Source organism: Mustela erminea, chromosome 11, assembly GCF_009829155.1.
Source record: "Mustela erminea isolate mMusErm1 chromosome 11, mMusErm1.Pri, whole genome shotgun sequence".
In the NCBI taxonomy this organism is placed as follows: Eukaryota; Metazoa; Chordata; class Mammalia; order Carnivora; family Mustelidae; genus Mustela; species Mustela erminea.
In genome coordinates, this window is record NC_045624.1 from 15,897,388 (window position 1) to 15,915,287 (window position 17,900).

At 41.2% G+C, this 17,900-nt stretch overlaps 1 protein-coding gene across 5 annotated transcripts in view; it reads left to right on the top strand.

The window, feature by feature from the left end:
* DGKI (diacylglycerol kinase iota) overlaps positions 1-17,900 on the top strand; it is a 440,859-nt gene that overhangs the window by 360,754 nt on the left and 62,205 nt on the right. For all 5 annotated transcript variants that reach the window (XM_032304023.1, XM_032304024.1, XM_032304025.1 and 2 more), the window contains one exon: positions 740-862. In XM_032304023.1, the coding sequence (XP_032159914.1) occupies positions 740-862 (123 nt within the window). The remainder of the gene's footprint in view (positions 1-739; positions 863-17,900) is intronic.

The following is a 17,900-nucleotide window of genomic DNA, read 5'->3' on the forward strand; positions in this document are numbered from 1 at the left end:
CCCTTGCCCAGCCTGAACTTGGCTGCTGTCTTTGATCTGGTCAAGAGGAAACCCGCTCTGCCACACTCTTTGCCCTCTCTCTGTATCAATTAAAGGCCAAAAGAAATGGCTTTGTCCTGGGTTAATCCTGTGTTAGCCCTAGCTCCAAAAATGAAGTAGCCCAAAGTAGCTTGAAAATCCATTAGAACTTCAGTCAGTCCCTTTCTTATTTCTGATCAGTGGCCTCTCCTGGAAATGAACAAGGACAGGAAAGCAGTAAAAAAGGATGGGCTTTGTTATTTCCTCATTTTCATTTCTATATCAGGTTCCATTACTTCTTATTTACACCACATTTGCAATTACTTAATCTTTTTTTAAAGATTTTATTTACTTATTTGAGAGAGCATGCACATACAGAGAGTGATGCCGAGAAGCCGATTCCCGATGCCCAATGCCAGGCTTAATCCCAGAACCCTGAGATCATGACCTGAGCCCAAGGCAGATGCTTAAGGGACTGAATCCCCCCAGGCGCCCCTAAAATTACTTCATCTTGAAAGGCAGTTTTCTCATCTGTAGAGGGCAGAAGCACACAAACAGTTCATGATACTTGAGAAAATTAAAGAATAAGTGGGAATACGTAACTAGGAAATACCCAGTAAAGATTAGTTGCCCATCTCACAAGAGTCATCTTGAGATAGAGCAGAGGAAGTCCCGTGCTGGCTTTGAACGTCTAAATGCCCGGTGCCCTGCTTTCTCCCAGAATGTCCGACTGGTGGAACCCCGCACTACGGAAGCGCATGCTGAGTGACAGCGGGCTGGGAACCGGAACTCCGGAGTATGACGACTCAGATTTGAGAGATTTCAGCCACTCCCGCGTGCTACAGTAAGAGCGCTCTCTGTCCCTTCCCTGTGCACCCCTGGCCCCTGTGATTCCCGGGAGAGGACTGCCTGGTACCTCACAGGGGAGCGGGGGGTGGTCTGTATTCAGTGGTTCTCCCGCTGTCTCCTGTGCTTCCCCATCTTATTCCCTTGGCTGACTTTTCCCAGCCCCAAGCTCCTGATGGAGCCTCACTTTGCATTTTGGGTATCTAGAAATACTTTGAACCTCACCAGTGTTTGCTTTACTGGAATCCGGGCTTTCCTAGCTGTCCCTGTGTTTGCCACATGGCAAAGACACACATGAGAGAGATCATGAAGACTTTGGAAGGGACGGGGTTTTTTCATTTGTGGAAACATTTCTGCTTGCTGTTCCAATTCTGTTTCATGGGTCTCCAGGCTTGTAGTACAGTCAGATGGTTTTGTTGGCCGAAGTGGAGCCGCTTCTGAGACCCAGGGTCTCTGGGTAAATGATGCAACGTTTGTTTCTAGGTGGGAATAGGGTGGGTGTGTTTTCTTCTGAGGTCTGACCCTTGCCAGAAAGGAGGGTGAAGGTTGGGAGTTTTTGTGACTGTGTTAAAACATTTGTCTGGGGACTCTTTTCTCCCTGTGATATTTCCCTGCAAGAGCATATTCTAGGTGAGGTCAGTGGTCATGGATACACTCTTTCGGCCCATCTCAGAGGCTGTGCAGATTTGTTGCAATTCATGATATAGGCTCGTTTCCAATCCTATCCGAGGTCCTAATTGAATAGGGATGATGGCCTTGTTACTGTACAGTCTTACAATTTTCATAAAATAAAAGATTAAGAGTCTTAGAAATCTAGGGTTAACCAAAGAGTCCTTGTTTCTAAAGGAAAGACCACAGCAATTTTGGAATGATGAAGGGGGGAAAGTAAGAGATCTGGAGTTAAATATTTCATTGGTGGGAAGGTTCATTGGTAGGAAGGTTTGCCAGGGGCAAAAGGCGATTTCGTTTAATTGCTTCTCTGTACTATCTCTTCTTTTGTTGTGTGAAGAGTAGAAAGGAAAAAGTTAATTACTGTCAATTTTCCTTTTTAATCAAACCAAGTTAGATCTTGATCACATTTTGATTGCTTACAACTCAGGGTATTTTTCCATTTCTTTTTTTATATAGAACTGATGCTTGTGAACCACGATGAGTCAGCCACCCCACTGATGGCTAAAAATGTGACCAACTAGCTGCGGGCAGATTTATTTGATAATTAGAGTTTAGACACAGACATAGAAATTATGCCTAGACAAACCCGATGAGTATTGTAGTTGTTCTTACACACAAGCTATTTCCAAAGAGAGTGATCTCACTCTGGTTTCCTGTTCCCTGGTGTTCTACGTGGAGTATATTAAAGTGTATATCATGATATATGAAGTGACTGTTTCCAAGGTAGTAAATATTCTTCCCAAATCACAAATCAACATACTACTTTCTGTAATAGCCAGGTTCTTAAAACTCTCTGTAAAAATCAACTTTTTTTTTTTTTAAAGATTTTATTTATTTATTTGACAGAGAGAAATCACAAGTAGATGGAGAGACAGGCAGAGAGAGAGAGAGGAGGAAGCAGGCTCCCTGCCGAGCAGAGAGCCCGATGCGGGACTCGATCCCAGGACCCTGAGATCATGACCTGAGCCGAAGGCAGCGGCTTAACCCACTGAGCCACCCAGGTGCCCCTAAAAATCAACTCTTATTTTTCATTCAGGTTATATTACCCTTTCAGAGATTTCTCTTAATTTTTTATTGATCTTCACTTGCAGCCATCAGTTGTCTTGCTCATTTATACCACCTTAGCTCTTACGTGCACTAGAGCGAATAACTTTTTAAATTTTATTCCTGCCAAATAACACTCAAACGCTCACTCCTAGCCTTTGAGTCTGTCTAGCTGAATCCCTGCACATCGTAGAACAGAGACAAGTCATTCCCCCAGGGTCTGCCCGAGTCCCTGACTCACAGAATACAGGAGCATAATAAAACAGTTGTTTTAAATCACTGAAAATAAGTAAGTACTGTATCCTACCCCAATTTGCCCATTAATTCTTTAATTTTTTTATTATTATTGCTATACCCATTGATTCCTTCGAAAGAACATCTCTTTATTTCCTTCAGAGATCACCTCTGATGCCAAGAGGTATAATTGCAGTCATGGAATAATTCAATCATATAGCACACAGATATTACATACCATGTTAGTAATAGTTCGTATTGATAGAATGTCTCCTACTTGCTTTGTGCCAGAGCTGAATCGTCTTTAATTCTTCTAATGACTTTTAAATCTTGCCATTGCCATTGCTTAACTGAGGCTTCCTCAGTTTAACTTTTAAACTTACTGAGCTTAAAATATTCATCTTGGATGACGCAAGACAGCAAGAGTGGGAACTGTGGTTTGAGTCAGGTTGCCCTGACCTTTGACTTCATGCTTTTTCTGACCATATGCACGATCTTCCTGAAGGGCTGGTGCAAAGGCAGGATGCCCACAGCCCTGTGGCCCAAGGAAGGTTTACATTGGCTTCTATTTCTTTTAGCATTTGTAAAGTATCTGAAGAATCTTTAAAAAGAGATTGAAATTTTTTAAAAGATAAACATTTATTTTTAAAAATTATTAAGTATATATCAAATTTGCCTCAGTCAAAATAAGTACAACAATTATTTGGAAGGTCATTTGTTTTGTTTCTTAAATAACACATATGAGCAAGGGGTGGGGGAAGAGGCAAGTAGTATAGAGTTCCCTGAAAAAGTTAAAAAGCAGAGATATCCTATGAGCCAGCCATTGCCCTACTCAGTATTTATCCAAAGGATACAAACATAGTAAATCAAAGGAACACATGCGCACCAGTATGTACAGCAGCAATGTCCACAATGACCAAAATATGGAAAGAGCCAGATGTCTATTGACAGATGAATGGATAAAGAAGATGTGGTGTATATATGCATAGACAATGGAATAGTACTCAGCCATCAAAAAGAAGGAAATCCTTCCCTTTGCAACGATGTGGATGGAACTGGAGGATATTGTGCTAAGCAGAATGAGTCAGAGGAAGACGAACACCGTATGATTTCACTCATATGTGGAATTTAAGAAACAAAACAGATGCACACAGGGGAAGGGAAGGAAAAATAAAATAAGAGGAAAACAGAGAGAGAGATAAGCCATAAGAGACTCTTAACTGTAGGGAACAAACTGAGGGTTGCTGGAGGGGAGGTGGGAGGGGGATGGGGTAACTGGGTGATGGGCATTAAGGAGGGCACGCGATGGAATGAGCACTGGGTGTCACTTGCTACCAGTGAATCACTGAATTCTACTTCTGAAACTAAAAATACCCTCCATGTTAGTTAACTTGAACTTAAGTTTAAACAAATTTTTAAAAGAGGCAAACACCAAGAAACAGACTTCCTAACTATAGAGAACAAACCAATGGCTACCAGAAGGGAGGTGGGTGGAAGGGTGGGTGAGACAGGTGTTGGGGCTGAGGGAGGGCACTTGTGATGAGCACCTGGTCTTTATGGACGTGTTGCATCCCTGTGTCGTACATTGAAGTTAATTTTACATGTATGGTAACTAAGTGGACCCTAAATGAAAACTAAAAAATTTAACACTCATGTGCCAAACACCCTGATATATTATGTTGTTTTATGTTATTATTCTCATTAGGTCTTTCTTTCTGTCCGTAAACAACATACAGTAACATACAAATATATATTGTTTTATGGACTTTTTGTTTGTATTCTCTGTTTTTCATTACCTGTATTTTATAATGTATATACTTTTCAGACTTGCCATTTTATTCAATGGTCTTTTTTTTAAAAATGTATTCATATTGATGTATGTAGTTTTGTTTTTTGGGTTCTTTTAAAGATTTTATTTATTTATTTAACAGAGAGATAACAAGTAGGCAGAGAGGCAGGCAGAGAGAGAGAAGAGGAAGCAGGCTCCCCACTGAGCAGAAAGCCCGATGCGGGGCTGGATCCCAGGATCCTGGGATCATGACCTGAGCCGAAGGCAGAGGTTTTAACTCACTGAGCCACCCAGGCACCCCGAAATATGTAGTTTTTCATTAACTCTAATTGGTATAGAATATTGCATCATTAATAATCCATAACTTATTTCTCCATTTTGATAGCAATTTCTAATATTTTATGATTTAAAAAATTCAGAGAATCCCCTGCTGTGTGGGTCCTATGCTGCAGGGTGTATGTGAAGTTTCAACTTTGCTTAATATTCCTGGCAGGAATATGAAAAATAAGTGTGGAAAAAAAGGCCTGAAGAATCATGGTAACGTTTTAGGTACAACCGGCATCTGCTGCTTTTAGCTTTAAAGCCCCAGTCAGCTTGGAGATAGGGAGAGTCCAAGTTTAACATCATGTTCACAATATTAAATAACCCACTACATAAAAAGATCAAAAGGGAAATTTTAAATTCTTGAACCGAAAATAACTCTCAGAGTCTGCAGAAAACCACTGAAGTCTTACTCACAGGATGATTTGTGACTCTAAATTCACTTATCAAAGGAAAAAGGATTCATACAAATAAAGCATTCAGTTGGATAAACCGGAAAAGGAGCTCCAGAGTAGGAAACAAAGAAACAAGAGAGAAGAGGAATAACAAAGACAGAAATCATGGACGAGGCGCATAAAACAAAGAAATGATTAACTGAGAATGTTAAAATATTGATTCATTAATAAATAGGCAGGTAAGAGACAAAATCCTGCAAAGACTGACTTTAAAAATAGTAGATACAGGAAACAGAAAGGAATGTAACTGCAGTGCGCTACTGTCTCATTCTTCCTCCGCGGGCCCTGGCCGGCACCTGCTCAAGGTGACCCTTTTCCCTCCAAACTCCAAATGACCCAGCCCCCCCCCTCCCCGGGGGGGTCTCCTCAGAGTTGTCTCCTTTTAACTTTTATTTCTAAGATCCATCACCCTCCCTTCTGCTTCAGGGAGAGTGAGGTGGAATGAACAAATAGAATTAGATTTCTGTTACTACTGGAACTGGTTACCTTTTGTAACTCCATTTAGAAACACTATAATTTTATGAAGAAGGTATAGAGAGTCCAATTATACACAGATCCTCTAGGAAAAAGCTTCATTCCAAAGAAGGATGTACAGCACATGTAGGGTCTTCAAAACCTGTGAACACAATAAAAAACAATCTTGAAGAACCGCTTTTGAGATAAATTGATGAGAAGTAGTTGACTTATAATGCTACTGCTAGAGCCATAATGAATTTATCCTTAGGTGCAAAAATGTTTTCAGTGTTTAAGAAAGTTCTACTTAAAATAATATGATTCTGGAAACACATTTGCTCTCATCATTAATTATACCACCAAAATTAGTGACAAGGCTGTATTTCATTCTGGCAGAAGATTTGTAAGGGAGGAATTAACTGAAATTTTAGCAAACAGAATCTCAGTCCTAAGGCAGACTTTTCTCAACTTCAAGATCTAGGAGATTAAAAATAAAAAGCACTGACTAAAAACTCTAGTGTGTTCTTAACAAGTTGTTTTTTGAGAAGGACAGACTTAACCTGAGTCAGATGGGTTAAGGGAAAACAAGTAAAGGGACTGAGAGGTATTTAGTTTCTGAAAAAGAATAATCTTTTTTAGTTCTTTTTGTTTTGTTTTGTTTTATGTGAAACCTCCAAAACTGACCGAAAGAGATGCACTTTTTCTTAGTGTCTCCAAATCCTGAATCTGAAAGAACTAAGATAAAGGTCACACAGGTTAAAAACGGAATACCTTGCCACGGCACTGAGACAAGGGGAAGAGTGTGGAGAACCACCCGAAGGCAAACATTCCTTCCAGACATCTGTGTCTAGACAAGTTTCTGTTAGCTGATCAGCTAAGCAGGGCTAATGGAGTTGTATGATGATGGAGGTATATGATCTGTAGTCTCTAAGAGATTGTGTTATCAAAAATAGAATGTATCAAGAACTATAATGTATCTGGTCTGATCATTTTCATTGGGATTCTAAGAAACAGGTTGAGTCATTCAGTTTGTCTTTCATGTATTATTGAGCAAATAAATATCGAGCACCTTCTAGGTAGGAACTGTGAATCTTGTATATATATATATATATATATATATATATATGTAAACACTCCCACACACCTAGGCACTAAAGATGTGAAGCTCAACAAGAAATTACTATTGCCTTTGAAGAGCTTACATTCAAAGGGGAACTAGTCCACAAATCAATTTTTAGAGTTCTCGCTGCTAAGAGCTGTAATGGATAGATGCAGAAAGTGTTCTGGAAACAAGAGGAATAGAATTTGCTGCTTCCTCCAGATTTCACTTTTTTGTTTTTATATGAAAAGAATGAGTATTTAAAGATATAATGAAAATGTTAGCCTCAAAGGAAAGAGGCTTTTTAAGGACTCCAAGCTTATTTTCTTCCACCTTTGTACATGAGCAGATAAGTGTCTGCTTGTCACCATTACATAACCAGAAAGGCTCCCCGAATAATTGAATGTACTCAGTACTCAGTTTAGCATCACTCTATACGATACGTGCTTAAGGAAGTTTGTACAAGTAGCAAGTTATTTAGGGATATCCGAAATACCTAATAGTACTTTAAAAATTGACTTTTTTAGATAGTCTAAAATTCTGAGCCACCATGCCAAGAAGATAATCCTGAAACTGCCCCCTTCCACAAACTCAGTCACTCTCGGAGTGAAGAGGAGTAAGAAGTTCAGATTCCCCTCTGGTCCTCCAACTAGTACCCTTACCCAGTTTCTTCGGGAACATTCGGTGATGGCCTGACTCTAATCAAAGGGATAATTGTGCTTATTGTCACAGCTCCAAGTTCTCATCGGGAGGACAGACCATTGGGCAGTGATTGGGAATATTCTTTAAACATCACAATCTGATAAGAGGAAGAAAATTAATCTTCTTAGTGGGATGCGGGTTTTGCTGGAATCTGTCTTAGAGATGAAATCCGTGCTGTCAGGTCAGAGACACAGTCCCTTGCATCTGTTCCACTAAGAGAGTTGCTTCCTATCCTCCCTACCTTTGACTGGTCTAAATCGTATTCTCCTTGCCTAATCACCGAAGCTAGAAAAGCCCCAGTCTATCTGACAGACACCTTCCTTTCTTCTTTTCTCCCTGCCTGACGTCCCTCCCATTGTTACCCGCCCTATTTAGCCAAGCACACAATACTCTGTTCCTTTGGGGGTGCAAAATACTTAATAAGCAATTTTGCCCTATTCTTTCTATAATTGCTCTTCAAGCAGTGATGCATAGGGGCCCCCTAAACCTTTTAGTCAGATACAGAGTTCCATTTCCAAGTTCACTCAGGGGCAGCACCAGAATAGAATTCTTGAGATAGCAGATCTCAGTTTGACCCACTTGGAAGGAAAATCTTGTCAGGTAAATAAGCTCTAATATTAAACATTCATTTGATTTAAAATGATGCCCAGGGATTCTGCCTTCCCATCTTTATGAGTTCAAGTTTGGTCGGTGATTACAACATGAGGAAATATTGCCAGAAGGGCTCTCTTTCTTCATTTGTAATGGATGTGATAGCCTTATCTGCTCACACTGGAGGGACATGGTGGCTGAAGGAAAGTTGGTAAGATCCTTCTTTAAAGCATCTGAGTTCCTTGGATGGACAAACTGTGACCCTCACTCTAGATCTGCAGTACTTTGCATCATAGCTGGTATACCAGGTGTCTGGGGAAGCAGGCTTCTTGGATGAATGGATGAACGTGGGATGTTAGAGAGAAGTTACTCTGTCGATTGGAAATAGAGATGCAGCAAACTCAGTTCTAATCACACACACACGAATGTAACAAAATGATCCATTAAATGTTAGACGTTTTTATTAGGCTCTGGAATCCATTTATATATTTCAAATTTTAATAGAAGTCTGTTTGACCCAAGGAGGAGTTTACATTAAAATAATAAAAATGCCTTGAATTGGGAAAGTAGAAGGCAGCGATGGCAAGTAGAGAGAATTGTAGGCATGGGTGGGTGATAAACACAAAGGCAAGATGGGGACAGGGGGTGGAGGGGAAGAAGCCCATCCAGATGCCCGAGCGTTGAGATGCCAGCATGTTCCACATGTCAGATCTCTGGATTCGATCAAAAAGTTGAATACTTGAGGAGGTTTTGGATGTTCTTTGGATGGAGGAGAAGAACGTTGGCAAGGGGAAAACTGTAAACCATCAATAGTTTATGGATGAAAAAGAACTCCAGGATTTCCTGAGGATTTCCAAGCCAAAGAGACAAGACAGAGCAGGAGCATGAGGAAATAGAGAGGCAAGATGTGCACTTTTCTTGAGTTCCCTTCATAAGCCCTTAACAGGAATGGAACAGCAGAAGAGCCTCTCAGGAAATTCTCAGAGTCTTCAACAAGACAAAGGAGGTTTCTCTCTCCTTCCAACAATACATTATTCCTTAGGGCATTAAGGAAAGCTAGTCCAAAGTGACAGTCTTTTGTGACAAAAGCACTTAGATGCCATTTTTTTTAATATGTATTCTTTTTTTATTATTAATTTCTTTTCAGTGTAACAGAATTCATTGTTTATGCACCACACCATGCAATACATGCCCATAGTGCTCCATGCAATACATGCCCTCCATAATATCCACCACCAGGCTCCCCTAACCTCCTGCCCCCCCAACCCCTTCATAACCCTCAGATTGTTTATCAGAGTCCATAGTCTCTCATGGTTCATCTCCCCCTCCAATTTCCCTCAACTCCCTTCTCCTCTCCATCTCCCCATGTCCTCCGTGTTATTTCTTATGCTCCACAAATAAGTGAAACCATATGATAATTGACTCTCTCTGCTTGACTTATTTCATTCAGCATAATCTCTTCCAGTCCCGTCCATGTTGATACAAAAGTTGGGTATTCATCCTTTCTGATGGAGGCATAATACTCCATAGTGTATATGGACCACATCTTCCTTATCCATTTGTCCGTTGAAGGGCATCTTGGTTCTTTCCAAAGTTTGGTGACCTTGGCCATTGCTGCTATGAACATTGGGGTACAGATGGCCCTTCTTTTCACTACATCTGTATCTTTGGTGTAAATACCCAGTAGTGCAATTGCAGGGTCATAGAGAAGCTCTATTTTTAATTTCTTAAGGAATCTCCACACTGTTTTCCAAATTGGCTGCACCAACTTGCATTCCCACCAACAGTGTAAAAGAGTTCGCCTTTCTCCACATCCTCTCCAACACACGTTGCTTCCTGTCTTGCTAATTTTGGCCATTCTAACTGGTGTAAGGTGGTATCTCAATGTGGTTTTAATTTGAATCTCCCTGATGACTAGTGATGATGAACATATTTTCATGTGTCTGATAGCCATTTGTATGTCTTCATTGGAGAAGTGTCTGTTCATGTCTTCTGCCCACATTTTGACATGATTATCTGTTTTGTGTGTGTTTTGAGTTTGAGAAGTTCTTTGTAGATCCTGGATATCAGCCTTTTGTCTGTACTGTCATTTGCAAATATCTTCTCCCATTCCGTGGGTTGCCTCTTTGTTTTGTTGACTGTTTCCTTTGCTGTGCAGAATCTTTTGATCTTGATGAAGTCCCAAAAGTTCATTTTCACTTTTGTTTCCTTTGCCTTTGGAGACATATCTTGAAAGAAGTTGCTGTGGCTGATATCGAAGAGGTTACTGCCTATGTTCTCCTCTATGATTCTGATGGATTCCTTTCTCATGTTGAGGTCTTTTATCCATTTCGAGTTTATCTTTGTGTATGGTGTAAGAAAGTGATCGAGTTTCATTCTCCTACATATAGCTGTCCAGTTTACCCAGCACCATTTATTGAAGAGACTGACGTAGATGCCATTCTTTTTTTTTTTTTAAGATTTTATTTATTTATCTGACAGAGATCACAAGTAGGCAGAGAGGCAGGCAGAGAGAGAGGAGGAAGCAGGCTCCCCACTGAGCAGAGAGCCCGATGCAAGGCTCGATCCCAGAACCCTGAGATCATGACCTGAGCCAAAGGCAGAGGCTTAACCCACTGAGCCACCCAGGTGCCCCCTTAGATGCCATTTTTAAACTAGGAAGATAACTTTGTCTTCCTCTGTGCTGTGAAGGGAGAGCAGGTATTTTTAAGCCAATAGAGGAATGGGAATTTTTCTTTGCTTTGGGGCTGTGCCAGAGATAGAGACCTGGGTGCAAGTGGGCATCTCCTCTTACTCCTCTGTCTTGTGTCCCCTGGGAGTAGCTGTGTGCTCATGGCTGGCTCACTACACGGTCCATTCTTGCACAGTTGGTCCTCTCCTTTCTGAACAAGTCCCTGGATCTTCTCTAAGGGCTTGACTTTGAAATCGCATCAGTTTGGTAGAGGAGGGATTTAGGGTATCTTGAATGGGTTCCAACCTTTAAAACAAACCAACAAACAAAAAGACCCAAAACATTATTTGTTCAATTAATGTATTTATTTTAGAGTGTGCCCCTGTGTGTGACTGGGGGAAGGGCAGAGAGAGAGAGAGAGAGAATTTCAAGCAGACTCTGAACCAAGCACAGAGTCTCCACTCAGCGCTCCATCTCACGACCCTGAGATCAAGACCTGAGCCAAAATCAAGAAGTCAGATGCTTAACCAACTCAACCCCTAAATATTTGTTTTTCTAATTTTAACTATCAGAATAGAGAGAAGAGGCTGTAGTTTTTCCAGAATATGATTCCGGTGCACCTACCCGTAATATGAAATGTTGATGCATGTCAGTCCTCAGTCCTGACCTCTGGCTACCCTCATCCTCTCTCATTCCTCCGAAAGTCCCTGAGGAATCAGCCTGGTACCTCTTGCCCCCCTTCTTCCCCCCACAGAGAGGGGCGGAGCACTCAGGCAACACAGGGCAAAAGGCGTGGGAGAGTGAGGCAGGCCTAACCCAGCCCTTCCCCTCCTCATCCCGGTTGTCCTGCTTCTTCCCAGTACAGGGCTTTCAGCGTTCAAGAGTCTATATCAAAGTTTTACCCGCTTCCCGTTGACTTACCTCCACACTTCCCTGTTCATCTTTTTGCTTCTTTCTCTAACTGCCACCCAAACTCTTAATGTTCTCCATGTATCTGCCTTAGATGAGTAATTTGATTAAGTTGATTGAAAGCATGAGTGATAAATCTGAAATCCTTCCAACAATATTTGCCTATGAATCTCCGGTTGGAGGGAGCCTGACTAGTAATTGCCTGGAGTGTGCAGGTGTGGGGTCAGGGTGAGAAGGGGTGGGTATAGAGTGTGGAACTTCTCTCATGAGCCTCTGGGGACCCCTGAACCCACAGCCCTGAAGAGACCAGCACAAGAAAAAACTCTGTAACATGGAGAAAATTCTTGCTTAGAATTCAGGGAGACAAGGACCACGTTTTCCATTTGCCTAACTTTCCTGGCTCCTGCGCTAATCACCAAGTATAAGAACATCAACAACATTGCTTTATAGTTTCTCCTGTTCTCTCTTTGATGTTAGTCTCACTCCATAAACCCCTTAGAGTCTCCTTAAAAGTGGGATAAAATGTTGTAAGTCCTGTATCTCCGACAACTCCTGAAGTGGAATTAAGTTTATAGCCCTACTTGATATTCACATATGGAATTAATTATTCTCAAAGATAGAGTCTGTGGAGCCCACTTTCACTTCCTATTCTCAATATCGCAGTGATGTATTTATAGTCCTTTTTCATTTTCTCATAGAGTTCCTTTACTATTTTGGGTTGTTTGTAATATATGACTTAGAAACTGTCCTGTCCTCGGACACAGAAGCGTGGGAAGGAGACAGACAGCTTTCAGATTCTGTTTCCCATGCCACTGTCTTGAGCTTGGATTCCCTTTTCTGAGAAGTAGGTGAGGTGGGAGATGTTAATAGGAAAACTTCCAGAATACATCAGTTATCTTAAGGAGAAGCGCCGAAGCATCTTCCAAACCCACCTCTTTTTTTCCTTCCATTTTGTAAAGCTGGATTCAGAAGTCCTTATTTAATAAAAATAGAAGTTAGTTGTGAGTAAGCCTTTGCCCAGTCACTGTGGCCCCACAAGGCAGATACTGCTTATTCTGAATATTGTTCTATGTGAGATAGCCCTTCATAGAAGTGTCTTGTGTTAACACTAAATGATTTGCCTTCAGATCCCAGAGCTTCATTTTAATGTACACTTAAAAAAAAAAAGTCCACAGGGCGCCTGGGTGGCTCAGTGGGTTAAGCTGCTGCCTTTGGCTCAGGTCATGTTCTCAGGGACCTGGGATCGAGTCCACATCAGGCTCTCTGCTCAGCAGGGAGCCTGCTTCCCTTCCTCTCTCTCTGCCTGCCTCTCTGCCTACTTGTGATCTCTCTCTGTCAAATAAATAAATAAAATCTTAAAAAAAAAAAAAAAGTCCACATTCACAGAACTTCAGGTCCATTGTCCGTCAACAGGAGCAGTCGGCCAGGATTCACTGAGTCACTAAGCCGGAACCAGGGTCAGCTAACCAGGCTTTTGCTAACAGGTTTTTCCTACTGATCCTCCCTGTTGTTTCTGCAGGTCTATCTCCTTTGGTTAGATTTCAGAATAACATGCCTTTTCTTTCTTTTTTTAAAAGATTTTATTTATTTATTTGACAGAAAGAGATCACAAGTAGGCAGAGAGTCAAGCAGAGAGAAAGGGGGAAGCAGGCTCCCCGCCGAGCAGAGAGACTGATGTGGGCCTTGATCCCAGGACCCTGAGACCATGATCTGAGCCAAAGGCAGAGGCCTAACCCACTGAGCCACCCAGGTGCCCCTAACATGCCTTTCCTATTCCTTTGCTCACCCCCACCTGTTTTAAATTAAGCAGGCAACTATATTGCAAAAACTGATTTCCAGTGTGAAGTATCAACATCTTTTGTACCTGCCCGGCTGCTCTGTGTCTAATGCACAATTATTTTCACGTCTTCAAAAATGCTAAAATATTTCCCAGGAATGTGTTGAACTTGGTCAGTGTTGGTCTCTTCAACACCCTCTCTTGATCTGTTTCTTCCCTGTGTCTGCTGCTCGTAGCCTTTCCCTCTGATTTCAATATGCGTTTCCCTTCATTTTGTTGCAGTTCTCAGGCATGAACATTAGGTGGCAGTACAATTTCGAGCTCAAAGGGCCAGGGGCTTCCTCCCCAGCAAACTGATGGCCTAGGATGGAGAGGAAAAACCGGATTGTTACAGGCCAGTGATAAAACAGTGGTACTTTTTAAAATGCCAACTAAATACAGGAACTTATAGAAAAAGGGTAAAAAAGATATTTCAAGTACAGCTCGTATGGGGATCATCAGTATATATTTGGGTAGGAGACTCACAAAGAATAGGAAATTAGGAGCCAGAAGGGAATTAGAGGAAATTTACATCAAATGGAGAAATTAGCAAACAGCCTTTATTATTTAAATTCTGGGTCTCATTTCCTTACCTCCACACAAATACCCATCTCGCCCTCCTTCCTTTGATTTTGCTCTTTCCCCAGCACAATCCGTCACTCCCCCCCATTTGTGGTGAATGTTACCTTTGAGGCTATTTGGCATTCCCTGAATGGGTTTGTGACCACTTGAATAGAGAATGTGTTTGTCTCTCTCATCTCAATGCCACTTTGTACAGTTGCTGTAACTTTCATCTCTCTGGCTCCCATCTCCTTAGCTCTTTTACTGTATGTGCTTTGTTCATTGTCTTAAAAGCAATATTCATAATTAGAGGGAAGAAAAGCAAACAAAGAGAGAATTGTTTGGTTGATGGAGAGTCTCAGGGCTGAGGGATTTCTGGTTCTATTTTACCTGGCTAGGGATTCCTTGGTATGAAGATTTAATGGTCATGAAGTTGTCACCTAGATCTGTGACCTCACTGTTTCTCCCTCAAGCTCTCAATACGATGTCATGGGCTAGATGTAACAGTCCTCCAAGCAATGCACGTCCTTGAGGGAATCTCAGTGGAGAAAAGCTACTGCCATAAATGATCATCGACAGCTATGCTTTCAAATCATGTTAAGTCATCCCTTGACTTACTTAAATAAAAATTCTTTGTCTATCAACGCTTTCAGGAAATAAATTGAATTTGTGTAGCATCATTACTTCAAGGTAAAACAAAGTGGGGGAAAAAAGCTGGTGTTTCTGTAGCAGTGGTATGGACACTTGAAATGTGTCTGGAAGGGATGTCCAGCTGGGATATGAGCTTCCATTTGGGCTACTTCTCAGGAGTTTAACAGACAAATAGCAGTAATTGTCCAGGCAGGGAACAGCATCCAACCCAGGGACCTTGGCCCACACCTGAGTGTTCCTAGTGTTCTTCAGTTGGAACAAGCACATTAATTAGCACATGATGGGAAGCTATTTTACGGAGAGATTGGGTTCTACCAAAATGTGAAGAAAGTGGGTAAGATAAGCCCAGAGAAGGCTGTGATAAGCAGCAGGAAAGAGAAGTAAAAGGAGAATGATGAAAGAGAGAGGGGAAAAACATTCAGAATTGATAAAAATAGCTAGAAACCAGAAACTTCGATTTTCTCTTCCTCTTCCTGTATAGGATGGATGGTCACCTTTGCTTATTGAAAGTGATATTCTTGCTGTGGTCCTCATCCCTAAAGTTGGAGGGTAAAGAGGGAAGGCAAACAGAAAAAGGAACATTGACAAAATACTCATAGAGCTGCTTTCAGTGCGGAGGCACTGGAATGCTCCATGAGGACTTCACAGCCAAGAAATGGCTTCTTTATGTGTAGAGTGCCGAGTGGACTGTGGGGTAGCGGAGCACCTAGCTCACTATACCGTTCCTCGTTTGCTTTTTGTTATAATTTCATGTTAGTAACCAGTAAATCGAGGGGCCCTGGCTCTTCTGGCCAGGCCTGTGAGTTGGTGTGAATATGTCAGAGCTTCCTTCCCCCATCCCCAGTTAGAGAAATATTCTCTTGCTGAGTATTTTCAGAGCCTGGATCTCTGCCTTTGTGTCTATTCAGACTTGGTTCTTATACCCATTCTATATGTTTATTCCAAGTTCATCACTGTATGGTAACTCCATCCCTTGGCCCACTCTCTGTCAGGTGATGGTTTAGAAATGCTGAGTAGAGGGTGTATGGGATGGGGCCACTGGGAAGGGAAAATGACATTTATTTGTGAGTGATTCTCTCCAAAAAGTAGATGGGTCCCCAGTATTCATCCAGTCTTTCTTTAAGAAAGATTTCATCTAAACTGGACAGTCTCTGGATCTTCTACCTACCTCCTAGGAAGGAAATGATACAGACATTCTGGGGAATGGCCAAGTAGGAAAGCCATGGATGCTATTGATTTGAGCCACAAAATGAAAATAAAAGCAAAATATTGTAAGGGGGCTTTAAAAAAATAGAGTCAAGACAGTATTATTCAAATAAAAAGATCTTGTATTAGAATGAGCTTACAGGTTTAGAGCATTTCATGGAGGTTGCCAAGAAAAAGCATTCATTTAAAATGCATTGCAAAGGATCATACCATATCCTACAGGCTGAAGTAGTCATCAGGCTCATCATCTCAGCTCTAGATTTATTGATTAAAACAACAAGGCATCACAAGAAGTGTAATTTCTTAAAGACTTTGTCTTCATAAATGTATCATTCTTTGGCTCTTTGGATGGTATGTGTAATTTTGTGGGTTGAAAACTGAGCATATTTTCCAATATCTTTAAGCCTTGTAATTGATCTACTTGAAAGATTAGAGGCCTTGAAGGGAAACTTGCTGATGGAATGCAACCTAAATAACTGTCTTTGATTTTCTTAGCAATTCCTGTGTCTTAGTGACTGGTAATAGGGTCTATAAGCTGTGCTGTTTGTTCAGTATAGTAGCAACTAGTCCAATGTGTGCCTCATGTCTCATTCTTTCAGATTCTTAATGTGTCCATATATTAATCTGAAAAAACAATTTATTCCAAAATGTTATAGTCCTGTATATTTTCATGTTTTCAGACTTTTCCCTTGGAAATACTCCTATTCTGAAGAAGAACAAATTCACCCCATTGAGGTCTTAGAGACATTGCTTGAGGCTAACTGCCTCAAACACAGATTTTTTTTTTTTTAAGTTTGTTGTTTGATTTTTATGAAATCAAGTGACTTTTGCTTTGGGTCCCATAATATGTCTATGCTGATTTCAATTAAAAAATAATATCTTAGTTTTGACTAGTTAAATTACATAATCCACCATCCAAAACCAGCGTGTTTTTTTTTTCCCTGGGGACTTCCCTTATTTTCAAATTCTTGTGTATATCCTAGTTTGAGAAAGGTTACCTTCATTTAAAAGGAGAGAACAGTATGAATATTCTGCTTAACATGGTTAACATTGGCAAGAGGACTTTTCACCAGTAAATCTTCAGATCAAAATTTATGTAAAAGTAGATGTAATTCCAGGAAGATAAGGTGGAGGAGGAGGACCCTAGACTTCCCTTGTCCCATGAATACAACTAGATAATTACCAATCATCCTAAATGCCCCAGAAGTTGACCTGAAGAATGGCAGAATAAACCCCACAAATAAAGGAAGAGAAGAGGCCACATTAAAGAAGGTAAGAAGTGTGGAAACACAGTTTAGGAGATAAAGACATAGCTCTTATGGAAAGGAGGGAGCCACAGTGGTGGAGAAGGATGAGAAACAAACTAACAGGGAGTGCATGGAGAGAATGAATTCCCATTGCATTTGGCTTGGTAAGCGAGAAGAGCCAAATTTTGTGAGTTCTTGCAACCAGCAGGGCTTAAATCCTGAAGTTTTAAAGGTTAGCAAGTTTGGCTGGGATAAAGCCTCGAGAACACTGTACTGCTCTTGGAGAAAAGGCAGAGCAAACAGCCTGTAGACATAAAGCATGGAACAGCAATCTGAAGAGCACTTAGGATAAACAGTGAGAAGGTTATTCATTCATCTTGGAGCATGTTCCAGAGGGTCAGTCTTTGAAGAGAGACCCCTCTGGGAACAAAGTGACTAGCACTGATTCCCTCCCCTGCCCCTCAGCATAAGTGCAGGGCCAACACTCGCTACCTAACTTGCCTACATCAAACCCTGACCTTTGGTGGAACTTCATCTTCCAGTCACACTTTCCTCAGTCTCAGCACAGGGGACCTCCCTGCCCCCAGAGGACCAGCCTAAAACCCTACTCATCCC